Source organism: Peromyscus eremicus, chromosome 6, assembly GCF_949786415.1.
Source record: "Peromyscus eremicus chromosome 6, PerEre_H2_v1, whole genome shotgun sequence".
In the NCBI taxonomy this organism is placed as follows: Eukaryota; Metazoa; Chordata; class Mammalia; order Rodentia; family Cricetidae; genus Peromyscus; species Peromyscus eremicus.
The window spans coordinates 12,046,779-12,073,703 of NC_081421.1; the positions used below are offsets into that span (position 1 = coordinate 12,046,779).

Below are 26,925 nucleotides of genomic sequence, written 5' to 3' on the forward strand. Positions count from 1 at the left end.
TGCCAGAGAGCTGAGATGCAGACAGTGATGGTCTTAAACCCGGGACAGGGCAGGGACTCGTGTGCCATCTCTGAAGATCCTGGACTTGGTACCCTCACATCACACTAGGCAGTCCTCCATCTGCCCTCAGAGCCGCGGGCAGGTTGAGCTAGTTAATAATTACCTGGCTTTGATTAAGTTCCCTCTTCATAGAGAGCAATGTGAGGTGCCATAAATGATGTTTAATGAAAACAGACACACCGGTGGCTCTTGGAACGGAATTCTTCTCCCTGGGTAACACACAGGGAGCCTGCAGCAGGCCTGCCTGCAGCCAACCTTGCCGGCAAAGATCTGGTTACAGCCCTGCAGTATTGCACACAGAGGTGTTTCTCCAGGCCCTGCCTTTCTCTGACCTGCCTGGCATGCAGAGGGCCCTGGCTATTTACAGCATTATATTGGAACATCCTGTTGTCGCACAGACCCAAACCCGAGCAGGCTCCTCCCAGAACAACCACCAGGACTTACTGCCATTGCCGTCAGAATCCTCGCTGCTGCTGGGAAGGCGACCTCGTTTCATGATCTCCCCGGGAGACAGCAGGCAGCCTGCAAAGCAATGAGACAGCACTTAACCCAAGCCGGTAACAGGCGATCATCAAGTTGTGCTTCAGATGGCAGCCAGGATGCCACAAACAAAAGCAAACACAGGGCCTGGAGGAGCATTTGAATTGCAAACAGTGAAAAGACCAAAGACACATAATTAGCTGAAATCATTAACAGACCAGGTGAAGAGTCAGGGGAGGGGTAAAGTCACATGGGGGCAGGTCCCCAGAGGTGCCACCCTTCCCTCCACAGTCCCCAGACATCACTACAACTATTCCAGGAGTCTCCTGGGCCCTGGCAGGGAGGACTGCAGAGAACGGTCCACAGCAAGGAGCAGTGCTCCCTCCCCAGACAGCCCCATGCTCTATGTGCATGTTGGGGGGCGGGGCTGCCTTAGACACACTGCACTGGGCATCAATAGGCTTCTTTGGCAAGTTCTGTGCAAACGAGCCCCAAATTTTGCTAAGATGAACTAAGTAACAACCTGTGGCTCTAGAAAGAACCAGCGGGGTAATGTGGAGACACAGGCCCCATCTCCCACCCCTCAGGGGTCCACGGCTAGAACCAGAAGGGACTACAGGCACGCTGATCCAGACCCCTCCCCTTCTGTCCCTTTACAGTGACTTCTCCAAGGTCACTCTGGATAGTAAACTCACACTCCTTATTACCCAAATCTTTTCAGGGCAAGTATGAACAAATTCAACTAATAAAAAAAAAAAAAAAAATATATCGCCGGGTGGTGGTGGCGCACGCCTTTAATCCCAGCACTTGGGAGGCAGAGCCAGGTGGATCTCTGTGAGTTCGAGGCCAGCCTGGGCTACCAAGTGAGTTCCAGGAAAAGGCGCAAAGCTACACAGAGAAACCCTGTCTCGAAAAACAAAAAAAAATAAAAAAAATAAAAATAAAAAAATCAGGCAGTGTGCGCGCGTGTACACACACACACACACACACACACACACACACACACACACACACAAAACCAGCCCACCCAGCCAGCCCTCCAGATAGCTCACTAAAGGGCTCCAGCACATCTCAGTTAAGAAAAATACTGCCTTTATAAAAGAGGGCAGCGGCCAGAGACTACAGGGACAGTTACTGAACCTGTACAGAGAAATCAACACGTTTCCACACATCTAAAAAGCTTACCCAAACTAAAATTACTGACTGGCTTAGCACCTGTGGGGCCATGATCTTACTGCCAGATCAATGACTCCCCCCAAAACTGGAGAGCTTTTCAAGCCGGAAGAATGGTAGCCCTTCACCTAGCCATCCCACCAACCCTGGCTGGGCATCACCACACGTGTAATGAGGTCTGTTTCCAGTGACCACTCAGCAAAGAGCAGCAGTGTGGACAGCCAACACCCCACAGCAATGTGCTGATTAAAAACCCAAAGCTCTACTCTGAACAGACCTGTAAAAGGGCAGTCAAAAGAGGCAGGAAACACCAGACTATGGGGGGCTGAAAGCGGCCACTCTGGTCTAAGGGTTATTTTGAGTTACGTTTGCCCTCCCTGACCAACAACAAGACATAAATTCCCTTACAAAGGAGATTCACTTATAAAGGTGTCCCACCATATAGTTCTTATATTAATCCAAACTTCAAGGTCAACTTCCCACAACTTGCCTCCCTCAAAGTCCAAACCCCTGTTTCCTTTATTTAGTCCTTTAAAAAGTTTGCTCTTTTTCAAGAACAGCATCTGAGGAGCTGGAGAAAAGCTCTGTGAGGAAGTACATACTGCTCTTGCACAGGAGCAGAATTTGGTTCCCAGAACCCACCAGGGGCTGCTCACTATCATCTGTAGCTCTGGCTCCAGCCTCTTTGGGCACCTGCACTCATGTGCTAATAGCCACACACAGACACATAATTAAAAATAAATCCCTTAATAATACAATAGTTTATTATCTCCATATCTAATACCTTTGGGGTGGTCTTCACTTTTTTTTAATGTGACATACAACACGCATGCACGCACACAAATGAAGTTTATTTGCCTTTATTCCTGTGACTTCTGTTGTCAACAATTCACAGGCTACCACTAAGTGACCCTGAGCGGGTATTGAGTTTCTCAGAGCCATAGTACAGGGCAGTATGTTTCCCCTTTTGAAATAACGGACCCACATGATTCACTCAGATATTTAGACTCCTCAACTTTAATGCAATGTTTTATATGATCTTCCAGAGAAATCCACCCAATTTAAAGTCTGTGGGTTTTTCTTTACCAACCGATTCTCTAGACCAGTTAAAGGGAACTTCAGAGCTAGATGGCTTAGCTGGTAAAGTGCTCATAGCACAAGTGGAAACATAATTTCAATACCCACAACCCACATTAAAAGGCAGGGTTCACTTGTAACCCCAGCATTGTGGGCAGAGACAGGAAGACCCCACGCGACTCCCTGGTAGGCCAGTCAGTGAGAAACCCTGTCGCCAACAAACAACAGCTCTAAGGCACACATGTGCAGTCACACACCAGTAAAGGAATTCATTGTCACCACCAGGAGTCCAAATGGACAGCCACCTCCAGAGACACGATCTGTGGGCTAGCTACAGCTCCATTCACAGAGTGGGCCGCCACAATCCCAAGATCCACCCATTCATTCTCCCCAGAGAGATATCTCACCCATAACTCCCGACCCTCAGCAACCTACAACCCAACCACTTGTGCCCTAAGTTCCCGTGGCTGACACACCCACACACACCCGTGACCCAATCCCCACTTGCAATGACTGGTTTCCCTGTCACCTGTGTGTGCTGACAGCCACACCCTCTTCCAACCTTCCAAAGACACCCCTGCTCCCCTGGGGCACAGAGAGAACAGGAAACACCTCTCATTCCTCACACCACCTTCAGCTCTACAAAGCCTCATAGGTTAGAAGGAGTTCTCTAAAAATTGAAAATTACCACCTAAAGAGGGATTCCTAAGGTAACAGTGCGATGCAGCCCAGCCTGAAGGACGTTCACCACCTCAGGAGCAGAAGAGAAGGCCCAGAGAACTTGTCTGCTAAACAAGGTAGCAAGGCTCGCCCCCTCTTGACTCAATTTTTTTCCCTAAACAAAATGGCTTGGAACTCGGAATCACTGCCCATCCAGATGCCTTCCTCCCAGCTTTCAGACAAAACCCCAAGCTAGACTGATATGCTGAAGTACAAGTAAAATTAGTATTTTCCTTCTCGTGAATTCCATTCTTGTTCACCCTGAAAGACCCTGAGAGCTGAGAACAGTGAGCTCTGCCTGTGGGTGGCGGGGTGGGGGTTAATGTTCAGCAAAATCCCCTCCTCTGTGGCTCTAATGTACTTCAACCTTGACATCAGGCTGATTTATCTCACCCAGGGTTACTTACTGTATCAGAAAAATCAAAGTGTGAGTTACTATCTTTAACACACACAGGGGACTGTAGGTTGCAAGCATCTGTCCACTAAAAGCCAGAGCAAGAAGGAGCCTCTGCGTCACTATCCCTGACTTCGGGAGCACTGGCTGATTGCTACCTACACAGATGGTAGGGAGCTAAGTGATAATCAATTGAAAGGGCTACTCACAACACTCCAGAGAAGGCAGCTGAGACACCTAACAGCAGGCGAGGCACCCACAAAGACCTGAACAGGCGGGGCCAGGCTTCGGGGAGCTTCTGGCCTACTTAATGAATACAGGCAAACAACAGAGATCCAGCATCCCTAGTGCCCAACAGTGGTGAACACAAGAGTCTATATGAACCCAGAAGGTTCAAAGAGTCAAGGAGCGACACCAAGGTGAAGTAGCCAGAAAGCACATCTCTACATATGACTCGGGACACCCTCTCCATACTTGAGACCTTGGGGTTTCCCTTTACAGTAGAAATCCTTTTTTCTTTTTTCATTGAGTGTGTATGGGTTTTCTGTCTGCATATATGACTGTGCACCACATGCATGCCTGGTGCCTGAGGAGATCATGAGAGAAGACATGGGGTCCCCTGGGACTGGAGTTACAAACGGCTGTGAGCCACCATGTGGGTGCTGGAATTCAAGCCCGGGTCCTCTGAAAGAGCAGCCAGTGCTCTTAACAATTAAGCCATGGCAACAGCTCCTACACATTCCTTCTTATTTATATGTGATTGCCAGAGTTTAATGATTGACATTGTGTAACTGTCAAATCCCCCTATTATGGATTTGGTCTTCCACCACTATTATGGTTTGAATTCATCCTTGAAAAAGAAAACATGTCTGAGCGAGTGTGGAGAGGTGGGGATTCATGGAAGACATTCCGAGGCAGAACTCTCATGACTGGATGGATACTTCTACCTCCGCGCTGGGTATCACAGAAGTGAATTTGGCCAGTTCGGCTCACTCACCATGGAATATCTTCTACCTTTTTAGGAAGGCCCTCTCCAGATGCAGCCCCTCATTCTCGGACTTTCCAGCCCCCAAACCAGAAGTTAAACAAACATCTACTGCCCTTAACTTATCCAGCCTCAGGTGTTCCACTGTAGCAACAGGAAACAGACTAAAACACCTAGGTTCCCTCCCTACAACCGACAGGAAATGAACTGCCCCTCAGATGTCCTCAAGACCAAAAAATCTCCCTCTCGAGTCCACATTGAAGGCCAAAGTGCAACCTGCCCTGGAGAAAATAAACCTCGCTTCTCAGACCCTTCCCACCTGTACCCAAGCATCCGTCCTGGAAACCCCAAGACGGCACCTTGGATGGGCTAGGCCTCTGGCCATAAAGCCACCATCTGGGTCCTAGGTCTCAGCCTGGGCAAGGGTGCTGCTCGGCTGCCCTCTTCCCCAGGGCTAAGTTCAAAGACGTCAAACATCACCCTCCATCTAACTCCATGCAGCTCACCCTGCACCACTCAGCTCTGCAATTTTCCTCTTTTGGATCTTGTTAAGTTGCTGTGCAAGATCATTATTTACTTGAACAGTTAACAAGCAGGACATGGTGGCACATGCATGTAATCCCAAGCACTCAGGAGGCAGGTGCAGGATTCCAAGCTTAAGGCCAGTCAGAGCTCAATAAGGAGATCCTCCCTTAAAAAAACACACTTGGGGCCATCAAGATAATTCATCAAGTAAAGGCACTTGTCACCAAGTCCTAAGAGGCCTGAGTTTGAAGCCCAGAACGAGCATGGTGGATAAAAAGAACTAGCACACACATGCAGGCACTGTATGTACACACACACACACACACACACACACACACACAAACACACGCACGCACATGAATGCACATATATGCATACACATGCACACACAGACACATGAACATACACACTTGTAATAAAAAAATGTAACTACAATAATAATTGAAAAGAAAAGACATTAAGGGGAATCTTTTCCAAGGAGATGACCATGGCAGACTGTGAAGGAACCACAGCAAGAGTCTTGAAGTGAGGGAAGAAGATGTGGTCAAGGCCAGAGAGCACACATCCCAGTGGAGCAACAAGGAAGGACCCGTGCCAAGTCCTCTGAGGGAACTTCGGGAAAGGGCTTCTAGCTAAATCGACTTGGTAAGCTTAGCTCAGAAGCCCAGCCAGGCGAGCTAGTGCCCGAACATAAATAAGGGCAGGTGACTTTTACTGGACTGACTCAGCAGGACTCTCCGTTTTTATATCATGTGTGTGGTGTATGGCTTACATGTATGTCTGTGCACCACTGCTTGTGTGTCTGGTGGCTGAGGAGACCGGAAGAGGGTGTCAGATCCGCTTGGAACTGGAGTTACAGACACTTGTGAGCAGCCTTGTACATCTGAGAATTAAACCTGACTCCCCTGGAGAAGCCAGTGCTCTAAAGCACTGAGCCATCCCCCATTTATCTTTTGGTGGGTTTGTTTATTTGTTTGTTTTGGTTTTTCAAGACAGGGTTTTTCTTCGTAGCCCTGGCTGTCTGTCCTGGAACTCTCTGTAGACCAGGCTGGCCTCGAACTACCAGAGATCTGCCTGCCTCTGCTGGGATTAAAGGTGTGTACCACCACCTCCCAGCCTATCTTTCTGTTTTTTTAATTAGCATACAGAGCAATGGGTTACATTATGGCCCTTCCATACTTACGTTGTTATGCTTTGTTTTTATTTGCGCCCCCATTCTCCCCTCTCAACGGCCTCCTCTTGCTGGTCCCCTTCTCCCTCCAAACAGTCTCCATTTCTGCTTTCACGTGACATGTGCTCCACTGGCCTTTCTTCTCCTACTCCCTCAAGATCTCCTCCTTTAACACACTGACAAGGACAGAGAGGAAGGACCAGAGCACTCTGAGGTCAAAGAGTAACTGCCGACCAGCATATAGTGTCCCTCTGTGCTCCCTATAGAGTGCCCCCGAAGATTACAGTTTCTGCAGAATAGTGACTTTTTTTTTTTTTTTTGGTTTTTTCGAGACAGGGTTTCTCTGTGTAGCTTTGTGCCTTTCCTGGGACTCACTTGGCAGCCCAGGCTGGCCTCGAACTCACAGATATCCGCCTGCCTCTGCCTCCCGAGTGCTGGGATTAAAGGCGTGCGCCACCACCGCCCAGCGACTTTTTTTTTTAACAATGCCACCAAACCTGACTTAAAGGAATCCAATGTCCAGGAGCCCAGAGTCTACCTGCTGTGAGAAACACAGCAGCTAGATGAAGTTCTGGGTAGTGGGCACTGGGGACTGAATTTCCTGAAGAGCACCAGGAAGTCGGGTTTCAGCGAGACCATCATTGGTCCTTCCTAGAGAGCTAAGGAGAGGTAGCTGGCCAGAGACCTGGCTGGACCACTAAGCAGCCATCTGGCATCTCTGTTCACTGCAAGGTGAGATGCGCCAAGACATCTGGCCAGCTGTGGCGAGAGTTCAGAGCACTACCTCCTTGGAGGACAGAACACACTCAACCCTCTCTTTCAGGTGGACTAAAGCAGTTACTACCTACATATCAACTCAGAACTGCACGCAGGGGGAGGGTGCTCTAGTGTGAACAAGCTGTGGACTGCTGCCTTCCTGGATGGGGTGACTCTGGAAGCTACTGTCTGTACAGTGAGAGCAAGGTCCCGAAAACCTTCAAGCCTGAGTTTCCTCTGACTGAAACTGAGTAAGTGGCCAAGCAGTGAGATGAAAGGGCCAGCAGCTGACTGACCAGCCCTAAAATAGACCCAGAGCTCGAGTCACTGAGTTCAGTGGCCCTGGGGACAGAGGAGGAGGAATTTTACCCACGATTAAGAATGTGGGGGGGTGTTTATTCAACACTATTCCTGGGAAAGGGACTCACAGAAGAGACAGACCAGCCAGGACTGGAACGAGCAGGGACCATTTATCAGGCCATAAACTCTACAGTTCTAATACGGATCACACCCCAGTGACTTTACTATCTTATGGCTCATATGCAAAAAGGCTGCCTTTTTCCTCAAAGTGTCAATTGTATGCACTACGTCTCCGTTGTTATTTATGTCACTGGCAAGAAGTTCCAGAAGGTACTCAATTAAAACCTCCACACACTTCCTTAGCCATCATATCACCCAGTTCAGGATGATGCACTGAGATTACCTCCTGGATAACGGCTGAGTTCCCTCACGTGGCCGTGGCCTATGCTCACAGGCTTGCTCGCCTTACTCACCACTCACTCAGGTATCTAACTGACCTTTCACTGGAGTACCATCTGTTATGCTAGTGTGAAACGTATTGGTGTCCTTCCATTCTGTCACTAAAACATACTCTCCTAAGGAATGTGCTTTCAAACACCAGGTGGCCTTACAAAAAGCTGAAATCATGTCAACTACTCTGTTAGCCACATTCACACATTTCAGGATTACTTGACAACTGACTCTCAAGTTGAACAATGAGCCCCCAACAGATTACTTCCTGTTCTCCTCCTGGGCCACCTTCTTTTGTTCTGAGGAGGGTACAGCTTTCCAAGCAACCAGAAGTACGCAGTGAAACCTGTCTGCCTGTCCCTAAATTAATGTGAAAGAAAATCAAGTGGTATCTGATCTTAATTTTTAAAGCAAAAGAGCATAAAATATCCAACTTACCAAAATTAATCCATATGCTCAGTCTAATACGGTGCCAACAGCTTACACCACATTTCCCATTTTTAACCAAAAGGAGAAGCTATAGCACATCTAGCTATATCTAATTCAAAAACAATCAGGAAGTTAACTAGATCCCAGTTAAACTTACAGGCACTGCAATCTAAGTATTTCTACCAAAATAAATGAGCTTTTTAGAATGCATGTCATATATCAAACTTTAAAGAAAATGCTGCCCAAGCTACTATCGGGCCTTGCTGCGGAGTTGATGTCAGCAATAAATACATCCTCCGAAAGAGAACTCGGACAACTGAGCCGGCGGTACCCACCCGCTCTTGTATCCAGTGTTGCAAACACTACCACCACCCGGGAGCTGTAAACGCCAGCTCACGTGGATTCTTTACCAATTAGTTTGAACTCGGATTTTAGAAGCCAGGAAAAGCAGCTGGGAGGAGACTCTTAAGGAATGTATAAATGAGTGCTCCAGAACAAATCACAGGCTGCTCCCACCTGCCAATTCATAAACGATTCAATCACAACTTACACCTAAGACAATCCTTTAAACCCCCAAGGTCTACGACTGAGCACTCAATTAAGACTCAGAACCAAAGCAGGCCAAGAAAGGAGGTTCAAACAAGGAGACAGGAGCTTAAGGCCAGCCTGGGCTACATAAAGTGGAGTTCCAGGTTGGCCTCCTGGGCTATACAAACAAAACTAAAAGGGGGCGGGGTAACTGAGTAAGAGCAGCTGTGACAGGAGCACTGTGGGTCACTGGTGCCTTGGTGCCATGATGTATCTTAACTTCATTTAACACGCAAGTAGATGAATGTACACCCAAACAGCACCAGTAGTCACCCTGGCCTCACCCGTCCCAGCCCTATTTCCGTCCACAGGGAATCCCTTCCTGTGAGACGTGCTCACATATGTGAGGATGTGCTGGTACAGACTTAAAGCAGGCAAGCTACGGGTATAAAAATTCCAACAAGAAAGAGGCCGCTTACATATACAAGAGGAAGGCAAGAGATACAGACAATGCCCTATACTCCAGGGCAACTTCGGAAAAACGGAAAAGGGCCACGGTGGTTCTGGGGAAGGGGGGCAGTGGCCAGTCACGCTCTCGACAGAAAGCACACATGTATGTCCTGCCTCAGACAGGGGCACTACAGACTTCTCTCAAGAGTTCCTGGAGGAAAGGCACAGAAGAAAAGCTGATTTTCCAAAGCATTCAGAAGCTACCATTCCATTCTGCCTTGAGGTCTCTGAACCAGGTTCTATCACACGGGTCACACTAGGAGATCAAAGAATCACGTTTTAAGCAAAGAATGAATGAACCAAGGTAAGGGTAGGGAAGGATTCCAAACCCACCACTGCACCCTCAGTGGAGTAAGGCAAGAGATACAGTATGTATGGGGTAACTTGAAGATTTTTAAATGCTCAAACAGATGTTCTTACTGGGGTTATACAAAGCAGCCTTTGCAGAAACCAGGCTCGAACAACTAATGACAATTATGCTGTGCAGATTGACATGCAACTGCTTCTGAGGAACTTTGGTCCTTGATTAGAGCCGATTGTCAAAAGCGATCAGTTACCACTAACGATGTTAAGGGACCAAATACCCTTACAGCACTGTCCTAAAGAAAGCAAGAAAAACTCACAGTGTGTGTGTCCCAAGACACAGACAGCACACTTAGCGAACACGCACGTCACATCACAAGTTGCACGTGAGAACAAACACTTCATCACAATTGCACGCCGTGCTGAGATGGCTGCAGAAACATCAGATGGTCTGAAAACCTCGCAGAAGGTCTGCAAAGCATGAGGCTCAAGCAGAAGGCCTCTCCCAACTACACAGCTACAGCAAAGTTCCCAAACGGAACCGTAAAGCCGTAACTGCAGAGCTGAAGCGGATTCCAGAGATTAAAAAATGGGGGGCACTGTCCCAACTTTAGAGAGAGCACATGGAATCCTGGAGAGGGCCAGCAGCATAGAGAGAATTCACAAGGCGAGGGCACAGGCACAAGCTGAACCAAAGCCCCCTTGCCAGGTTGGAGGGTCCTGGACCCTGGGCTTCCCAGATCCCTGGAGGGCTGCTGGGTTGAGAACGGCCTCTCTAGAAGACTGAAGCCACACTGTGTTATCAGGGAGCAGACCAGCAGCGTGCAATGCAAACAGCAATCTGTCAAATGAAGCATGGCTCCTGGCAAGCTAAGGGAAAGGTGGGTGCCACTGCCTTTCCGCCCAGCGGAGCATACCAAGGCCGAGCTGGAAGAGTACATTAGAAGTTCCACAGCCACCACAGGAAGCCAGCCCTCGGAGCAGCAGGCACAGACCGCTTGGCAGGACACATGCACTCAGCCTGGCATCACCTCCGTCTCCGGAGGAACCTAATCAGAGTGTTTGTTGCTCACTCGGGACCCCTTATCCACACAGATGACTATGTAGGCATACAGCATCCCTCAAGAGGGAGCCTAAAACCACAACTCTAGTACACTGATTCCATACTATGGAATGGAGTGTTACTCCAGTCTGAAATTACACAGTAAAGTCATTTAAGGTTGAAGATGATTGATTGACAGGTGACAGATAAAGGAAGAAAGAAGGACCGCCTCTATGTATTTATCAAACTTTTTTTTGAAGACAGTCTCATATATGCCAGAATGGTCTCCAATTCCCTTAGCCTCAGATGACCTTGAATTTCTACCTCCTAAATGTTGAGATTACAGGCACATACCATCATGCCTACTTTTATGTGGTGCTGGGACCAAACTCAGGGCTTTGTGGGTGTTAGGTGACAGGTAACACTGTCTTAGTGTGAGGCAAGAGGTCACCAGCCTGCCATAGGGCTTCGATTATGGGTTGTTTTCAGATATCTGAAACAGTAAAGGGGAAATGATACAAGATTCAAATTGCTGTCCACGTGCGGTTCTCACACAGCTGCGCAGTAGCCGCAGTGGCCAACCTGGCTCACAGAACCTAGAATGCGATTCCCTGCTCTTTCACCCAAGTTCTTACTGGCCCTTCCCATCCATCAGGAGGCTGGCAACGGTACGTCTGGTTAGAGGAATCAATTACCAGATCCTGGGCAGGTACCTTACAGCTTAGACTCAAGGATCCAACATGCTCAGTCCTTAAGAAGTCATGGACTGAAACAGGCAGAAAACAAACACGAGGATGTGGTGAGCAGCTGAGACACAGGTGGCTTCCAAAATGCTGTGAAGTTCTCACAAAGGCCAACCTGCGGGCTCCTGCTGGGAACCAGTGGACCCTCTGTAACGAAAAACCTCCCACAAACCGCTTATCTGATTTTCCAGCCAACAGAAAAGCAAGCGCTCCAGACAGACAGCAATGCAAGGACAGAAGGCAGAGGAAGGGAGAGAAACCTTTACAAAGTCACCAGAGTTCAAACGCGGAAAGAGAACACGACAAGTCTGTTCTTCCTACCCTTTCAGGGGACTCCGGAGCCCACAAGGTACCAGCCACCAGCCCCAGAGCCCAGCCGTGGAAAGAGAGCCTTGCGCAAGGGAGAAAATTTAAACTTGGTCTGAGCGCGCTAAACAGACGCAAACCAGGCACTTCAGCCTCAAGAAGCTGCTAAGCTGGCTCTATTTCTTGCTCTGTCACCCTGGAGTAGGAAGGAAATAAAAACTACTCAATGTACTCCTCAGCCTGAATTCTCCCCCCACCCCCCACCCCCGGAACCTTCACTTTAAACAACTGTGCAGAAACTGTCTTGGTTAAGGGAACTTCGCATAGCCGACGCTTGGTATTGCTTCAGTTACTCCAATTGAGTGCATTCAACGAGAGCAAACTGTGGCTTAATTTCCTTGGCAAATAGCCCCAAAGAACCTAAAGTGATAACCCAAACTTAAAGGACAGGTGGGAGGTGGGGCTCAGTGATTCGAGGAGTGCTTAGCATGTGTGAGACTCTGAATTCCACCCTCAGCACTGAACTGTAAAGTAATCTAAGAATAAAGAGACTTCGACAGTCTCAGTCACTTTACTATGTCTTTACCTCAAGAGCCTAAAGCAACAAGGCAAATAAAGACGGGTCTAGTTTTAGAGTAAGGGAAGTGTGGTTGGTGTTGGGGCTGTGGTTTTAGTTCAGAGGTAGAACACCTGCTTAGACCACAAGACGCCCAGGGGCTCTTCCCCAACACGGAAGAAAAACCAAAACTGGTCTCTGCACATCTGTTGAACGCACAGTGCCTACCCCGGTCTAGTGTTAATAAAGGAGTCAAAGATGAAAATGTACAGCCCCTCCCCCGGGGCCAGGCGGTCCGTTCCAAGTCTAGTATTTCACTTCTGTTGCTCGGGTAGAGTAGAAACTTCCCTTGTCATCACTCAAGTCCTGGGCCTGTGTTAGTGTCTAACACAGACCCTGCTAAATCTGAGTGTCACAGTCAGGTGCAGGCCGAAGGGCCTTTAGGGCCAAGCCTGCAGTTAGAAGGCAGAGTACCTCCCCAGCAGTGCCACCAACCGATCCCCCCCCAAAAAAAAATCAAAACATACACCTACTTCACAGGCCTAACTTCATTCAAAAAATGTCCAAGAAATGACAAGACACTTTCAACTAAATCTCAGTGCAAGATACATTCCACAAACATGAAAGTACCAGGGGCTGGAAGGTTTCACTGGTAGAGTACTTACCACCTAGCATTCAAAAGGCCTTGGGTCCAATGCCCAACACAGGGGAAAATAAATGAAATAGCCACACAGTAGCTAACAAACATAGCAGTCACCCACATTTCATACTTCCTTGCTGAGCCTAGAGTCACACCACACTGGGAAAAGCACTGTCCCACTGAGGTGTTCACCCAGCCCTAAACTTCTAGATGCATGACCAGAATGCTGCAAGAGCCTGAAAAGGGAGAAAATAAATCTACACAGCAAACAGGTAAACAAGGAATCACAATAAAACTACTTCGCTAATTAATGCTGTTATGAGGCTCACACGCTTTCTGAAGTGAGGACTCCCAAGCAATCTCCAGAACCATGAGGGAAAGGGAGGGAGTGAGGAGAGAAAACTGTGCACAGCGCCAGTTTCCTCAGGTGAGAGCCCAGACAAGGGGGCCTTTAGGATGCTCAGTGCTTCTATCGAGACAAGCCTCTCAATGCCGTTTCAAACCACTCAACTGTTGCCTGCAATGTCCCAACAACCTTTAGAGACGACCCAATCTATACACCTGTGGGAAAACAGTGCCAACTCTGACAGACCACTGTAATGATGTAGCAGATGCCCTTAATACTAAACCACCAGGGAGAGCCGTGTGGAGGGCGTGGGGAGTTATAGACAGTCATCTAGCTCCTCCTCACCCCAACCCTGACAAGGACACAATCCCCATCCAAGAACAGCACAGGCTATTCCAGCCGCCTCACAACTGAAACGTACAACAACCCTTTTCCTGGGCAATCTGAGCATATACACATCAGACAACCACACTTCCTTCAAGTACTTTTCAAACAGATGATTTCCAAATCTAAAACTTCCAAACTGCAATGATGACGTTTGAATTGAAGTTTTAACTCAATTAACTTCATGGCCAAAAGCTCACCTCGCTCAGGTATTTTGTCAAAACGTTAGGTCCAGATGCAATGGTCCTTCAAGGCCAGTGGTTTCAAAAAAGCTGGCCTTCTGACACATCAGAGTCAAAGGAAGAAACCAAGTATGCCTTAGAAATCAATGAAACTGTGTACCCAAGCTATAGAACGGGGAAAGTGCCCTAAAGGTATGCATGTAAACCTTATTTTGATTCAAGCACATACACACACAAAAACATCATCTGTGCAGTGACCCAGTGACCCAGTGGTGACTTCTGGTGACAGCCATGTGTCTTATTCCTCAGTATCAACATGTAAGACCACTGCCCAATAACTTCTTAACCCAAGGGCTATCCCTCTACCACCTGTGGGGCACGTGAAGCATCTCCATGTTTAGTTCCTCACATCATTGGGCTGGACAAGCTTTGCTTCTAAATGACAATTCCTTAAACTCCTTCCCTGGTCTGTTACCACTTGGGATGACCTTCCCTGTCCACCTACTCTTGCAACCTTGGTAACCAGAGTAAAGCTTTTTATAGGCTACAAAGCTTCAAGCCATGGTAGGGGAAAGGCTACCCTACTCCCCATTTGGCTGTGCTGGGGGACTGAACCCAGGACTTCGCGCAGCATAGGCAAGCAGCTCTACCTCTTCGCTACAGTCCCCACCCAGCTTTCTCCGACAATTAAAATCCCCGTGCTAGGAAGCAGCATAGGACTCGAAAGTAGAATGAAATTCAAGTTCTGCTGCACATTCTGGGAGCAACCATTCACTCTGCTAGCATGGGCATAAAGATGTGGGGAAACGGTACATTAGCTGGAAAATGTATGTTCTAGAAGATGAAATTCCAAGTCAAATACATTTACAAAAATATGTAAACTTTATGAGCATAAAACACCAGACATTCAAAAAATGGTCTTTTTAACTTCAGTACTTGATAACAATGCCAGACTCCGGGACAGAATTGGGGCAGGGGAGCTATATTCATATGCAGGCGGCCAAGCTAAAACTCACTTGTGGTTCGACATTTTGAAGAGGCCACTTATATCATTTAATATAGGTTTGAATCTAACCAGACACAGTACAGCCTCCCCTTCACCCACGTTTTTCAGTTTTCTGTGACAGTACCCTAGTCAACCACAGTCCTACAATATTAAATGTAATAAGGTTTTTAAAATGTGTAAAAGGGTTATAGTGAATGGGACTAAAATCTCTGGGGTAAAAAAGACTGAAAAGTCTGAGCTGCAGAGAACGTCACCTCCCCTGAAGATGTGATCGGCTGGTACCCATGAGAAATCCCAAGCGGTAAGGGGTAAGCCCAATGAACCCTCCTTTCTCCAGGTAGACGCTGTTCTCTCCTAACTAGTGTGGTCTAACCACAGATGAATCACTGCTTACATCGGCTTTCGGGAAAATTATTCCCTGTGTCTTCAAACTAGTTCATTAGCTTTGAAAGGTACTAGCCTTAAGCAACAAGCAGCCAAGAGAGGTACCCTCCACCGCAGGTATTTTAAAACGGAAAAACACTCCACCTAAGGGAGCCTTAGGGAAAGAACCCCACAAACTTTCCCGGGAATGGGGACCCCACTGGTCCTCTTCCACTTTCCTACAAGCTGAGCTACATCGCCAAGCCAAAACTAACATTTCACAAAAGGAAATTTTAAATCCCCTCCAGGCCCCGGTCAACACAAGGGCGGAAGACCTTCGCCACCACGTTTCTAGAAAGTCACCTAAAGCTGCTTTTAAACGGGTCCCCCAGAGATGACGAGCTCTAACTGGATTCAAAGGCACATTTAAATCGCCCGCTTTTTTGTTGTTGTTTGCTGGCAGCAATTCACCGGCGCCGGGAGTGCGGTCGCCCCCGCGCGCCCAGAAGGGGGAGCCCGGGTGTGAAGCCCAAGCGGGGAGCAGGGATGCGGAGCCCGGGAAGCCGCGGGCCACGGAGGCGGTCAGACTAAGGGTCTCGGATGTGTGAGGGGACCCGGGCCAGGGAATGAGAGGTCGGAATCGAAGGCCCCGAACCCAGGATTGGGGGGTCGGAAGTGGGGAGGCCCGCAGAGGGAAGCTCTAGGGGTTGCAAAGTGGGGAGTATGGGGGAAGGGAGAGAAAAGAGCCTCGGAAACAAGGGGTGCAGGGCTCCGCACCCGGGCTGGGGAAGACCCTGGTGGGGTGGAAAGGCCGGCTGGAGACCCGGGGTGGGGCCGTGGACCGCGGGCATCCCGGCCGCCCTCCCGTTCGCCCGCCCGCCCAGCGCAGGGCCCGGCACCGCGCGGCGCCGCCCCCTCGCTCCTCCCGAGGCGACAGGAACAACAGCGCGGGAGGAGGGGAAAGTAACTCCGGCCCCGGTGCGGGGATGACACCGCCTCCCCGCGGCGCAGCCGGCCCCGCGCCCGCGCCGCCGCCCTCGGCGTTTGAAAGTGGCCACCCCCCGCCGCCGCTCCCGCCCGCCGCCGCCAGCTGCACCAATCCGCTCGGCCCCAGTTGCAAATCAAACGCTCCCTCGCGTCCGCACGCCACTTGCGCCGCTGCAAACGGCTACGCCGTCCCTCCCCGGCCTCCCCGCGGGCCCGGGGAGCAGCAGAGCGGCGGCAGAGCAACGCGGCGGGCTCGGCTCGCGCTCCCGCCCCCAGACAGTTCTGGAAACTGTGGATCACCTCTGTCACAGGAAGCCATCCGGCGCGCAGGGCGGCGCGCAAGCAACAAACAAACGCCTGCGGCCGCCACGGCGCGGGAACAGGGACGGCGTCGGGCGGCGGCCACCCCGCGCCGCGGGCTTTGTGCGGGGCTCCGGCGTGGGGACGGGGCCGGGCCACCCCCGCGCGGACCTGGAGCGCCTGGGACCGTTAGACGACGCTCGGGCCGCGACAGGGAGCCGCCTTGGGGCCACCGCCCGGCCCCGTCTCTACGCCCGCCGCCTCTCGTCCGTACAGGAGGGCGGGCTGCAAAAGTTGGCCCCGGGGCCAACCAGCACCTGCCCACGTGCCGCGTAGGCTCATGCCCCGGCATCCCCGGTCCCTTCCCCCGCCGCCCGCGGCCGCCAGGTCACCTATTACCGGTGGGAGGGGAGCCCTGCTGCTATTTAAACGCCCGCGGAAGTTGAGGCACCCCCACCGGCGGTGCTGTGCACCTGCCTCCCGCCGCCGCGCTCCGCCACTTTGAGCAGCAGCGGCGTCCTCGGCCCCGCCTCCTGCCCGAAGGCGGGCGGCGGGGGCGGGGGGGGGGGGCGGGTAGGAGGTGGAAGGTATCGAATTTCTCCAGCAAATGGGACCGTTCCGAAAGGATTCGGTTCTCCGGTCAGCATTCCACATTCCATCCCTCTCCCGCATTTGCAAGCCCACGCCGAGCCGACCCGGAAAGCCTACTGGCTACCGAACAACAGCACCCAACTCGCAAACACACTCACAGGCACCAGACACGTGCACCGGGAAGATTTTGCAACTTGCAGTCCTGGGGTGCACACCGCATGTGCATGTGCACGTAAAGCAGCGAGGAGACCCAGAGACCCCACCCCCACAATTTGCAGATGGTGCCAAAGGTTGCAATCTGCAATCCGTTTTAAGTTCATGATTAATAGGTACTTTGCTCAACCGATGAAGTCCTTCCCAATTCCACCGATGAAGTCTTTTACACTTTATAAGCAGTCTCGCTGGAAGTAAAAGGTCTCATCATTGGAAACCCATTCTAGAAAAATCTAATTGCCAAGCTTTCCTTCGCCCCCTTCTCACTGTCCTTGAATTGATGCAATGAATATTTTGGACATGTGGTGACGCGGTGACAAGAACCAGGGCTGCGGCCACTTCACACCGATGTACCCCCTCACACCTATGTTTGGAAAAACATACCTTCATACCCTCCTTCCCCCCCACACACACTGTCACACACTCTGGAATCATATATGTACGCGAACCTGCGCTCTGCCATAACCATCTGTCTACCAAGTTGCTACTATGCTTTCCACTTTCATGCAGCCTAAGGCACTTTGGCTTTTTTTTTTTTAAATGTATAAACTAAACTGGGTTTCTGCTGCTGAAAACGTTTGATGAATCACCTGAAAACCTCATGTTCTTCGCACATTTAAAAGGAAAAGCTCTAAGCCTTCGCCCTCCTCCGATTAAAAATAACAATAATAATCGGAATAGAACTTACTGATCCGACACCGATCAATTCTCGGGCTCCGCGGCCATCCTGGCCTCGTCGCCGGCCCCCGCCCGGCGATGCCCAAGTTGCTGGTGGGATAGTGCCGCGGCGCGGGCGGCCGCCTCCTCCCTCCGCGCTACAGATCCACAGCCCAATCTTTTGGCGCCATATTAATGACGTACTATATTATTTCCACTAGGCAGCGACCTTCGGCATTACATTACTCCCGAGAACTCCCGAGCAAAGCAACAAAACCATCAAATATGGCTGAGCCTCTCGGCTCGTCCTGCAGCCGCCGCGGCCGCGGCCTGAGACGCGCACCCCGACCCGCGCGCCCCCGCGCCTCCGCCCCCGCGTACCTGCTGCGCACGGGCTGGGCCTCCGCGGGCTGCGCGCCGTGCCGCATGGGTCCGGGCCACCGAGGCCGCGCGGGGAGCCGGGCGGGCCCCTGCTGTCGCCCGCGCGCTCGGCCGGCCCGGCGCGCCCAGGCCCTCCCGGTCGGGCGTGCGGCTGGCGGCGGAGGAAGCGAGGGGACGCAGACTCATTTCTGGGTCACTGCTGCCACAGGGGGGAGCACTTTAATCCCCAGCCAAAAGGAGAGGGTGGGGACCGTGGGGCGGGGAGCCGCTGGCGGGGGCTCGCTCCCGTTAACTCTTCGGGTCCTGACTGCAGCCAGCGGGGCTCGCCCCCTGCACCCACTTCGGGAGCCCCCCCCCCCCCCCCCCGCCCAAGCCCTTCAGGTGTCTCCTAGCAGGGAGAGGTTTTTAAAATCACCCCCTCCAAACTGCTGTCCCAGTTCCAACTCCGGGCGACATGCAGAAATTCATTTCTTGAAAATTAGTTTTAAATCAGGTCGATTAAAAATAAGGTGGTTATTAAACTATGGTTAGGGTGGAATGTTTTATTTTTAGGCCGAATAACAAAATAGTTGTTTTTGTAGTAACAGGTTTGAAGGAGCTGCTAATTCGAATGACAGTTTTAGGCACAGACAATCCAGTTCTGGAAGGGGGAACGCCAGCTTTACCTAAATTCATACTGAACTCATCGCAAATTAGCGTTAATACCCTAAAAGAAAACCATCCTCTGTAAACTGTCACTACTTTTATGTTACAGAGCATTCTGGTCAGAACTGGATATTTCCTCCTTCCAAATAGGACTAGGACTAATGCTAAAACTAGAACTTTAGACCAGAATAAAAGCAGTCGCCAAAGATTCATGTTGATTCATGTGTTTAAAAATGAGTGGTTGTTGGTTTTTCACATACTACAAGCTAACTTTTATATAGAGAATAATTATTTTCATGGAGACCCTGAGGAAATATACATATTTCACATTCAACATCCAAAGGGAGAAAATACACATTAAAACTCCCATTTAGTAAATAGGAACGATGATTATTAATTACAAAATCGGATATTGAACCCAAAAGACATGTTTATGCACTGGAACCATAGTCCTGAACAAAACAGGTTTGATTCACACAGTCATACATGCAGAACATCATAGTCTGATAAATCAGAGAATAAACCTAACTGTGCCTTTCAATTGTTTTCAGGAAACAAAGTAAAGCAGCAGAAATCCTAACTATCTGTGTGCTCTTTCTTTCGTCCTCTCCCATTCCCTTAATACGAAGCATAAAGACTCACTCCCTGGTAGAAGGGCCGCTGGGCTCACTCAGTCCTGCTCAGAACGGCTGAGGCACTATGCTAAGGATGGTTGGGACTCTTACTGGTTCTGAGTGGCCTACAGTTACTATTACTTCACAACACACACACCACAGAGATCCTGGATTGGATCTGGTTCTACTCCATAGCCTGCTTGTTTTGTGTGGCCATGGAGTGGGGTTTGGAACTTCTCTATTCTATGCCTCACTTTTCCCCCCTGGGTAATAGAATGATGTTAAAGCTTGGCCCTTAAACTGGAGAACTGTGTGAGGAACGAGATGAGCTGGACCTGGTAGTAGAGTCCTGTCATCACAGCTACTTAATGTACAAAGTACATTAAATTAGCAGAGAGGCAGAGGCAGGTTATCAAGTTCGAGACCTGTCCGGCCTATTATATATAGGGTGAGTTCAAGGCCAGACTAGGCAACTCAGTGAGACCCTGTCTCAAAATGAAAAGTAAAAAGCAGGCTGGGGAAGTAGTTCATCGAAAGAGTACAGAGGAGGGGACACACACACACACACACACACACACACACACACACACACAAAGAGAAATGAGAAAGCCCAGCGGGAGTACAGGAGTAGGCTTTCAAAGGAGCCCTCTGCTTCCCCCACCATCTCCACCTCGTCATCGTCTCTCCATGACAAACCCCGACTGCCACCATTCTAAGCTCCAGCCAGCCTTTACTCATTCTATCACAAATAAACACTTTTTTAAAAACCTGTTTGGGGCCTGGAGAGACTGCTCAACATGAAGAAGCCTGGGTTGTTCCCATCAGCCACACACATCAATTCACAACCACCTGTAACTCCACTTGCAGGGAATCCAACATCCTCTTCTGACTTCCATGGTTATTAGGCACATATACACAGGTAAAATACTCATACCATATGCATAAAATAAATAAACCGAAGGATATTTTTAAAAATAAAATAAAACCACTGATTTGCTTGTTTGCTTTTTCTCTGACTGGTCTCATGCCTAAAACATCACACAATAAAATCAAAGTACATTAAATTAGTAGAGGGCCAAAAAATGTAAAATGGCACACAAACTCCCCACAATACAGAGGTTGTGGCCAGAACATCCTGTCAATTATGACAGATTCAGAATATGGTCAGGGGCTGGAGAGTGTAGCTCAGCTGGCAGAGTGTTTGCCTAGCAAGCAGGAAGACCAGGATTTGATCCCCATGACCACACAGAAGATAGATAGATAGATAGATAGATAGATAGATAGATAGATAGATAGATAGATAGATAGATAGATAGAAAGAAAGACAGATGCTGATACACACCTTCAATCCCGGAAATAGAAGCAGGAGGATCAGGAGTTCAAGACTAGTCTGGGATACTCAACTGAGGCAGTACCTTAGGCTATTAACTGCCCTCCCCGGAAGTAGGAAACGCCCCACCAACCACTTTAGGACTCAGGACTGAAATCGCTGGACCATGTTTTCACCCGAGATGATAGGAGGAATGATGATATCTAACGGTCTCTTTCCTCATTAACATTTGATGATTAGCGACTTTGGGGGAGGGGAAGAAATGCAGTCTCACTATGTAGCCCTGACTGACCTGGAACTCACAGAGATCCATCTGCTTCTGACTCCCCAGTGCTGGGATAGAGCTATGCTCCACCACACCTACCTAATTTGATTAACAAACTTACAAAAGTGATAATTCTTTGAAGAAATGGAGGACAACTCGAAACCACAAGAAACAGGTTAAAAAAAATTGTCATTCACAATCAGAGTTGGCATTTCTTAAAATAATGGACACCTTTTGCCATCAGCCCGCAAAGGAAATTCTCATACAACTAACTGCCCTCTAATCTGGGAAAGGCGATGACATGGTCTGCTCTGAGTAACGCAGACAGCCCTGTAAGCGTGTAAGTGCGAAACTGACAATTCGGAAAATGAACTTCCTCTCTCTCTCTCCCCTCGCCAAATCATCCAGATCACCATTGCCTAGTCTCTGGAACATTCTGTGAATTCCCTCTGTGTTATCAGAGACGGAATGGTGTTCAAGAAAATTGCTACAAAGTGTGGTAGAAGTCCCAAGATGCTCCTTTCCTAGCAGATACGTTTTCATGTGCTAATGCAATGCCATATACCTCTTCCATTCCTAGTCAGACACCACTCGGCCATGTTCTTCCACATTAGTGGATTTTTTTTTAATAAGATAAAAACTTGGATATTTGTATTCCTACTCCTGGTGAAGAAAAACATACATAATGAATTCTCTGAACACTCACTGGGTCATCTCATGTGTGTACTTCTCTTCAGGTCAAGAATTCAAAGGCCTTGGCAAGAGCTGAATTGTTCGTATTTCAGGATAATACAGCTTGGTAGCAGAGCTTGGGCCTGGCACTCATGAGGCCCTGGGTTCAATTCCTAGTACTACCAAAAAAGGGCACTGTGTGTGTCCGAAACAAGAGGCAGTCCTGTGCATCCTCATTCCTTCAGGGAGGTAAATGAGAAAGTCCTACAGGCAAACCTTGCTGCCAGTTGGTATGTCTGATGACACAGATTTTTTTTTTTAACAAGATCAGTCTTAGATAGAATAGGATACAGTCTAAAGGTCATTCGTATTTTTTTTTTTTACTTTAAATTTGATTTGTATCTTAAATGGTGTTACAAAAGGGATTTTTGAGAATAATCTTGACCACTACGTAATTGACAAGGATCACTTTGTTAACTTATTTGGATTATATTTACATGGAGGAGGGCTCTATTTTCATAGCAGAATGAGTGTATAGGATTCTTAACAAGTCAAGAACCGTCTTTAGTTCCTGTCTAAAACCTAAGCGAAGAAGCAGGAGATGGTAGGGTGAGAGACTGGACTAGAGTTCCCTGGCTCGCCTAGAAGATGAGATCACCATTCCTGAACACCTATGGCCGTTCCACACAGGTTGTGACAGTTTTCAACTATGGGATGACTGATAATCCCAATACCCACCCACAACACTTTTGTTGGTAGAGGTACCAACTACAGTTTGTTTGTTTTTTCTCAAGATTTTTCCTTTTCTCTGTTCTCTGTTGTTGCTGTTTTGGTCGCTTTAACTCTGCTGTGCTTCATAGTTTTAATACAGTATGTCAGAGAAAAATAAGTCTGAAATGGGAGAAGATGTGAATAACTTCATCCAGCCAGGTACAAATGACCAAGGCTGAGGGGGTCCAAAATAACCAAAGTCATCTAATATCTATAAACATCACTGAACTTTAAAACTTCAGAAATATGAAAGAAATGCAATCCTAGAGGTAACTTTTGTAAATCTTGCCACGTTTTTTGTTTTTGATGCCATTTTCCTGAAATTGGAATGATGTCAAACATCCTTTTAACCTACAGTATTCATTTTTGCTCAGGGTTCTTCCATTTGGTGGGTGCTTGTTAACTTCCAGTCTTTAACCACCTCTGTTCATACTTCTCTGCTGGACATTTCACAGTCCCTGGACCTCAGGAGCCTGAGCCTGTGGAAATGTCTGAAATTTTTATCATCAAGCTCAATTATCTGCCTTTTTGATTACCACCTTTAAGACTTCCAAAACCTTTGTGTGCCACCCTATCGGCTCTTTTTTCTGAGAAAGGACTATAATCTGCCATACATCCTTATCTTAGTACTAGAAAAGGCGATGACTAACCAGCCCTAGCATCAAGGAGCACTGAGGACTAGCCAGAAACCCATTCCTGTTGACTCCACTCAGGCCTGAGGATTTAGAAAGTTAAATCCAGCCTCTCAGTAATACTAACCCACTGGTGTTTCAGAAATCATCTCATGAAACCCAGGAATGGTGGTGCACACCAGTTATTCTTGTCGTTGTGAGGCTGAGGCAGGGTAATCATGAGTTGAGAGCCAGACTGGGTTACACAGAGAGAACCACTTGTGTAGTTCCTGCCCCCGCTCCTCACAATCTAACCAAGTGTTTTCCGAATTGTCTGGTCTATTTTTCATTCCTCAGAGGAAGATGGAGGTCTAATATTCATTCCCAACCCCCAACCTAACTGGGGATAGACCCCAGGGCCTTGCCTCTGGACTACATCTCCAGTCCTATTTTTACTTTTGATTTTGAAACAGGGTCTCATTTAAGTTGTCCATGCTGGTCTAGGGTTCACTCTACGGTTCAGGCCTTGAACTCACAATCCTACCTCAGCCTCTACAGAAGCTGGGATTACAGACTATACCACAACACCCAGCCAAACATTAATTTTTTTGTTTGTTTGTTTTTTGGTTTGTTTTTGGTTTTGGTTTTTTTTTTTTTTTTTTTTTTTTAGTTTTTCGAGACAGGGTTTCTCTGTGTAGCTTTGCGCCTTTCCTGGAACTCGCTTTGTAGACCAGGCTGGCCTCGAACTCACAGAGATTCGCCTGCCTCTGCCTCCCGAGTGCTAGGTTTTTTTCATGAACCCTGTGACTTGAGGATGGAGAACGGAAAGGCTGGCAGGGCCGTCTGAAGTCGGGAATGGAGGCAGGGGGTCCTTGCAGAGAAGAGATGAAGGGGGTCTGGTGGGGAAGTGGTCATGGTTGGGAGAGGGCAGGCTGACCACCCAGGAAACAAGGCATTGCCGAGGGCTCCGACCCTTCCCACCCGTCGTGGGTTCTCTCGGTGTTCCTACCTCTTCTCGAAGGGTGCGCTGACACAGCGGGGTCCGGGGTCACGGCAGGGGTGCTCGCCTGGAGAAGCAGAGGAGAAATGGCGGCTGGGGCGGCGGCTGAATCCAGTTAGAACTGGGTCCAGGCGCCTCCCAGGTAATGGGCTCCTCCTCCCACAGACTCCGCCCCCGGGGCCTCCTGGGGCCCTCTGGAGTAGCCATTTCGTGGTCTCCTCAGGCCTTCCCCCGGGAGCTCCATTTTGTCCCTCTCTTCCACCATACACCTTAATGGCCTGAGCCCACTTCGTTAGCAAATGAAAATACTGCACAGGTTCCTCCTTTTCTGAGGAAGAGCTGGCTGGGAGTTGGGAGAGGAAGGAAAGCTCTACGGGCAGCCATCTCCTAGTAGCTAGCTTGAATGATGATGAAACAAAGGAGGCGAAGTCTTGGTGTGACAGACTTTTCCGGGATGGGGGGGGGGGGGGTGCGCGGGCGAGCGAGTGCGAGCGAGCGGGAGAGAGCGCTTTCCTGAGGCATCTAGGTTGGGCAAGAGTTGAGTGCCAGCGCTAAAAAGAAGTTGGTGAAGACTCTTGGGGAGCCGAGTATTCCTCCCTGTGTGTGATGGTCATCGAGTTCTAAGCCAAGGGCCTACAGCGGCAAACCGGACGGGTCAACCACGCCCTTGCAAGTTCCGTTCTGCTGCAGGAGGGTCAGGCCCAGGCTGCTACGTGACACCAACCTAGACCTCTAGACATCCCAAACACCTAGAGAAGAGATAGGACGAGGAGCGCGGTCCCGGAGGGCACAGCGGGGGCAGAGGTGCAGCCCGGAGAGGAACAGGCTGTGGCTGTAGGCGGATGAGCTAGATCGTTTGAGGCCTAGGCTAGACACGCGGCCGAGTAAGCAAGCTGCAAAGCTCCGCGGTCTTCCTGAGGAGTCTTCTGGAATAATCCTAAGATATTAGCGTCCCTTACGGCTGAATTTGGACCGGAAGCAGCTCTGGAGAGAATCGTGGGGCTGGAGATGCATCGGTTGGGACAGTGCTTGCCTAACAGACGCAAACCCCTGTGTCCCATCCATTGCACAGCACGGATTAGTACGTGTAGTTCGTGCCTGCAACCCCTGTGCTCGGGGCCCAGAGGCAGGAGCGTCACAAATTCCATCTCATCTCAGTTTCAATGCCTGTTCCACCAGCTTGGACTACCAGAGACCTTGTCTCAAAAGCTTGGTAGCGGCGGGGCGATGGTGGCGCACGCCTTTAATCCCGGCACTTGGGAGGCAGAGCCAGGCGGATCTCTGAGTTGGAGGCCAATCTGGTCTACAGAGTGAGATCCAAGGCCGGCTCCAAAGCTACACAGAGAAACCCTGTCTTGAAACACACACACACACACACACACACACACACACACACACACACAAGGTTGGTGGAGCAAGCGGGAGGGAAGAGAAAGGGAAGGAAGTCACAGGGCGGTGCCGACCGCCGGAGATCTACGGCTCCCTGGTTCTAGGATATAGGCATTACCTTCCACCTCAACAATCCCAGAAGCCACTCTCATTTCCCTAACCAATTTCCCCTTCTCCCCGGGACCCATCTCCAAGTTGTACCACCAACCTCAGTAGTTTGAGCGGAGTCCCTGGCTTCCTCGGAGGTAGCAGGCCACTGGACAAGATGTCTCCTGTCTTCCAGTACCCAAAGTGCAGGTGATCTTCCCAGCAGGCTCTTTTCAATCACCTTGGGAGGAGCTGACCTTTCCACACACCACATCACCCACCTGCCCACCCCCAAGCTCCGAAGCCCCTCCCCGCCGCCCTTCTTGGCCTCCAACTCCACCCTCCACTTCTCTGGCTACAGACTCCTTGCCCGTACTTCTGAATACAAAATGGAGCCGAACTCCTACTCCTCCTTACACGCACTCTTTCTGAAAAAACAGTGGGTCAGCCACAGAGAGAAAGACACAAAAAGAGATAGACAGAACTAACACTGACATCTAGGAAAATCCCAGGACAGCCGGGCGATGGTGGCGCACGCCTTTAATCCCGGCACTTGGGAGGCAGAGGCGGGCGGATCTCAGGGAGTTCGCGGCCAGCCTGGTCTCAACTCGAGCTCCAGGACAGCCAGGGATGTTACACAGAGAAACCCTGTCTCGAAAAAAAAAAAGAGAAGGAAGGAAGGAAGGAAGGAAGGAAGGAAGGAAGGAAGGAAGGAAGGAAGGAAGGAAGGAAGGAAGGAAGGAAGGAAGAAGGAAGATCCCAGGACAGTCTCTTGAGCTTAAGTTTTTGGACCTCACCAAATTTGACACTATTGTTCATTCATGCCTAGGGTGGAGCTCCACCTCAGCCCCTGGCATCCTGATATCCATATACCCAAAGAGTCTGGAATGTTCTGGTAGAAGCCCCACCTCTCTGCCTAGATCCTACGCTCAGAAAGTCAAACACAGCTCCTCCCCCAGAGATGGTCAAGACCACTTCCACAG

General features: G+C 49.5%; 1 protein-coding gene across 6 annotated transcripts in view; it reads right to left on the reverse strand.

Moving 5' to 3' along the window:
• The window catches only part of Jade1 (jade family PHD finger 1), a 66,201-nt gene extending 39,978 nt beyond the window's left edge, over positions 1-26,223 (reverse strand). Inside the window, exons 1-3 of one of the 6 annotated variants that reach the window (XM_059265157.1) lie at positions 26,064-26,223; positions 24,476-24,533; positions 505-582 (exon numbers count right to left, since the gene is read on the reverse strand). In XM_059265157.1, coding sequence (XP_059121140.1) covers positions 505-582; positions 24,476-24,533; positions 26,064-26,216 — 289 coding nt within the window. In that variant the 5' untranslated portion in view covers positions 26,217-26,223. Of the gene's footprint in view, positions 1-504; positions 583-6,597; positions 6,752-17,108; positions 17,270-18,208; positions 18,494-24,475; positions 24,534-24,735; positions 24,906-26,063 lie in introns of those variants that run through there. The other 5 variants (XM_059265158.1, XM_059265159.1, XM_059265160.1 and 2 more) reach the window with 5 other exon arrangements.
• Between the last annotated feature and the right edge of the window lie 702 nt (positions 26,224-26,925).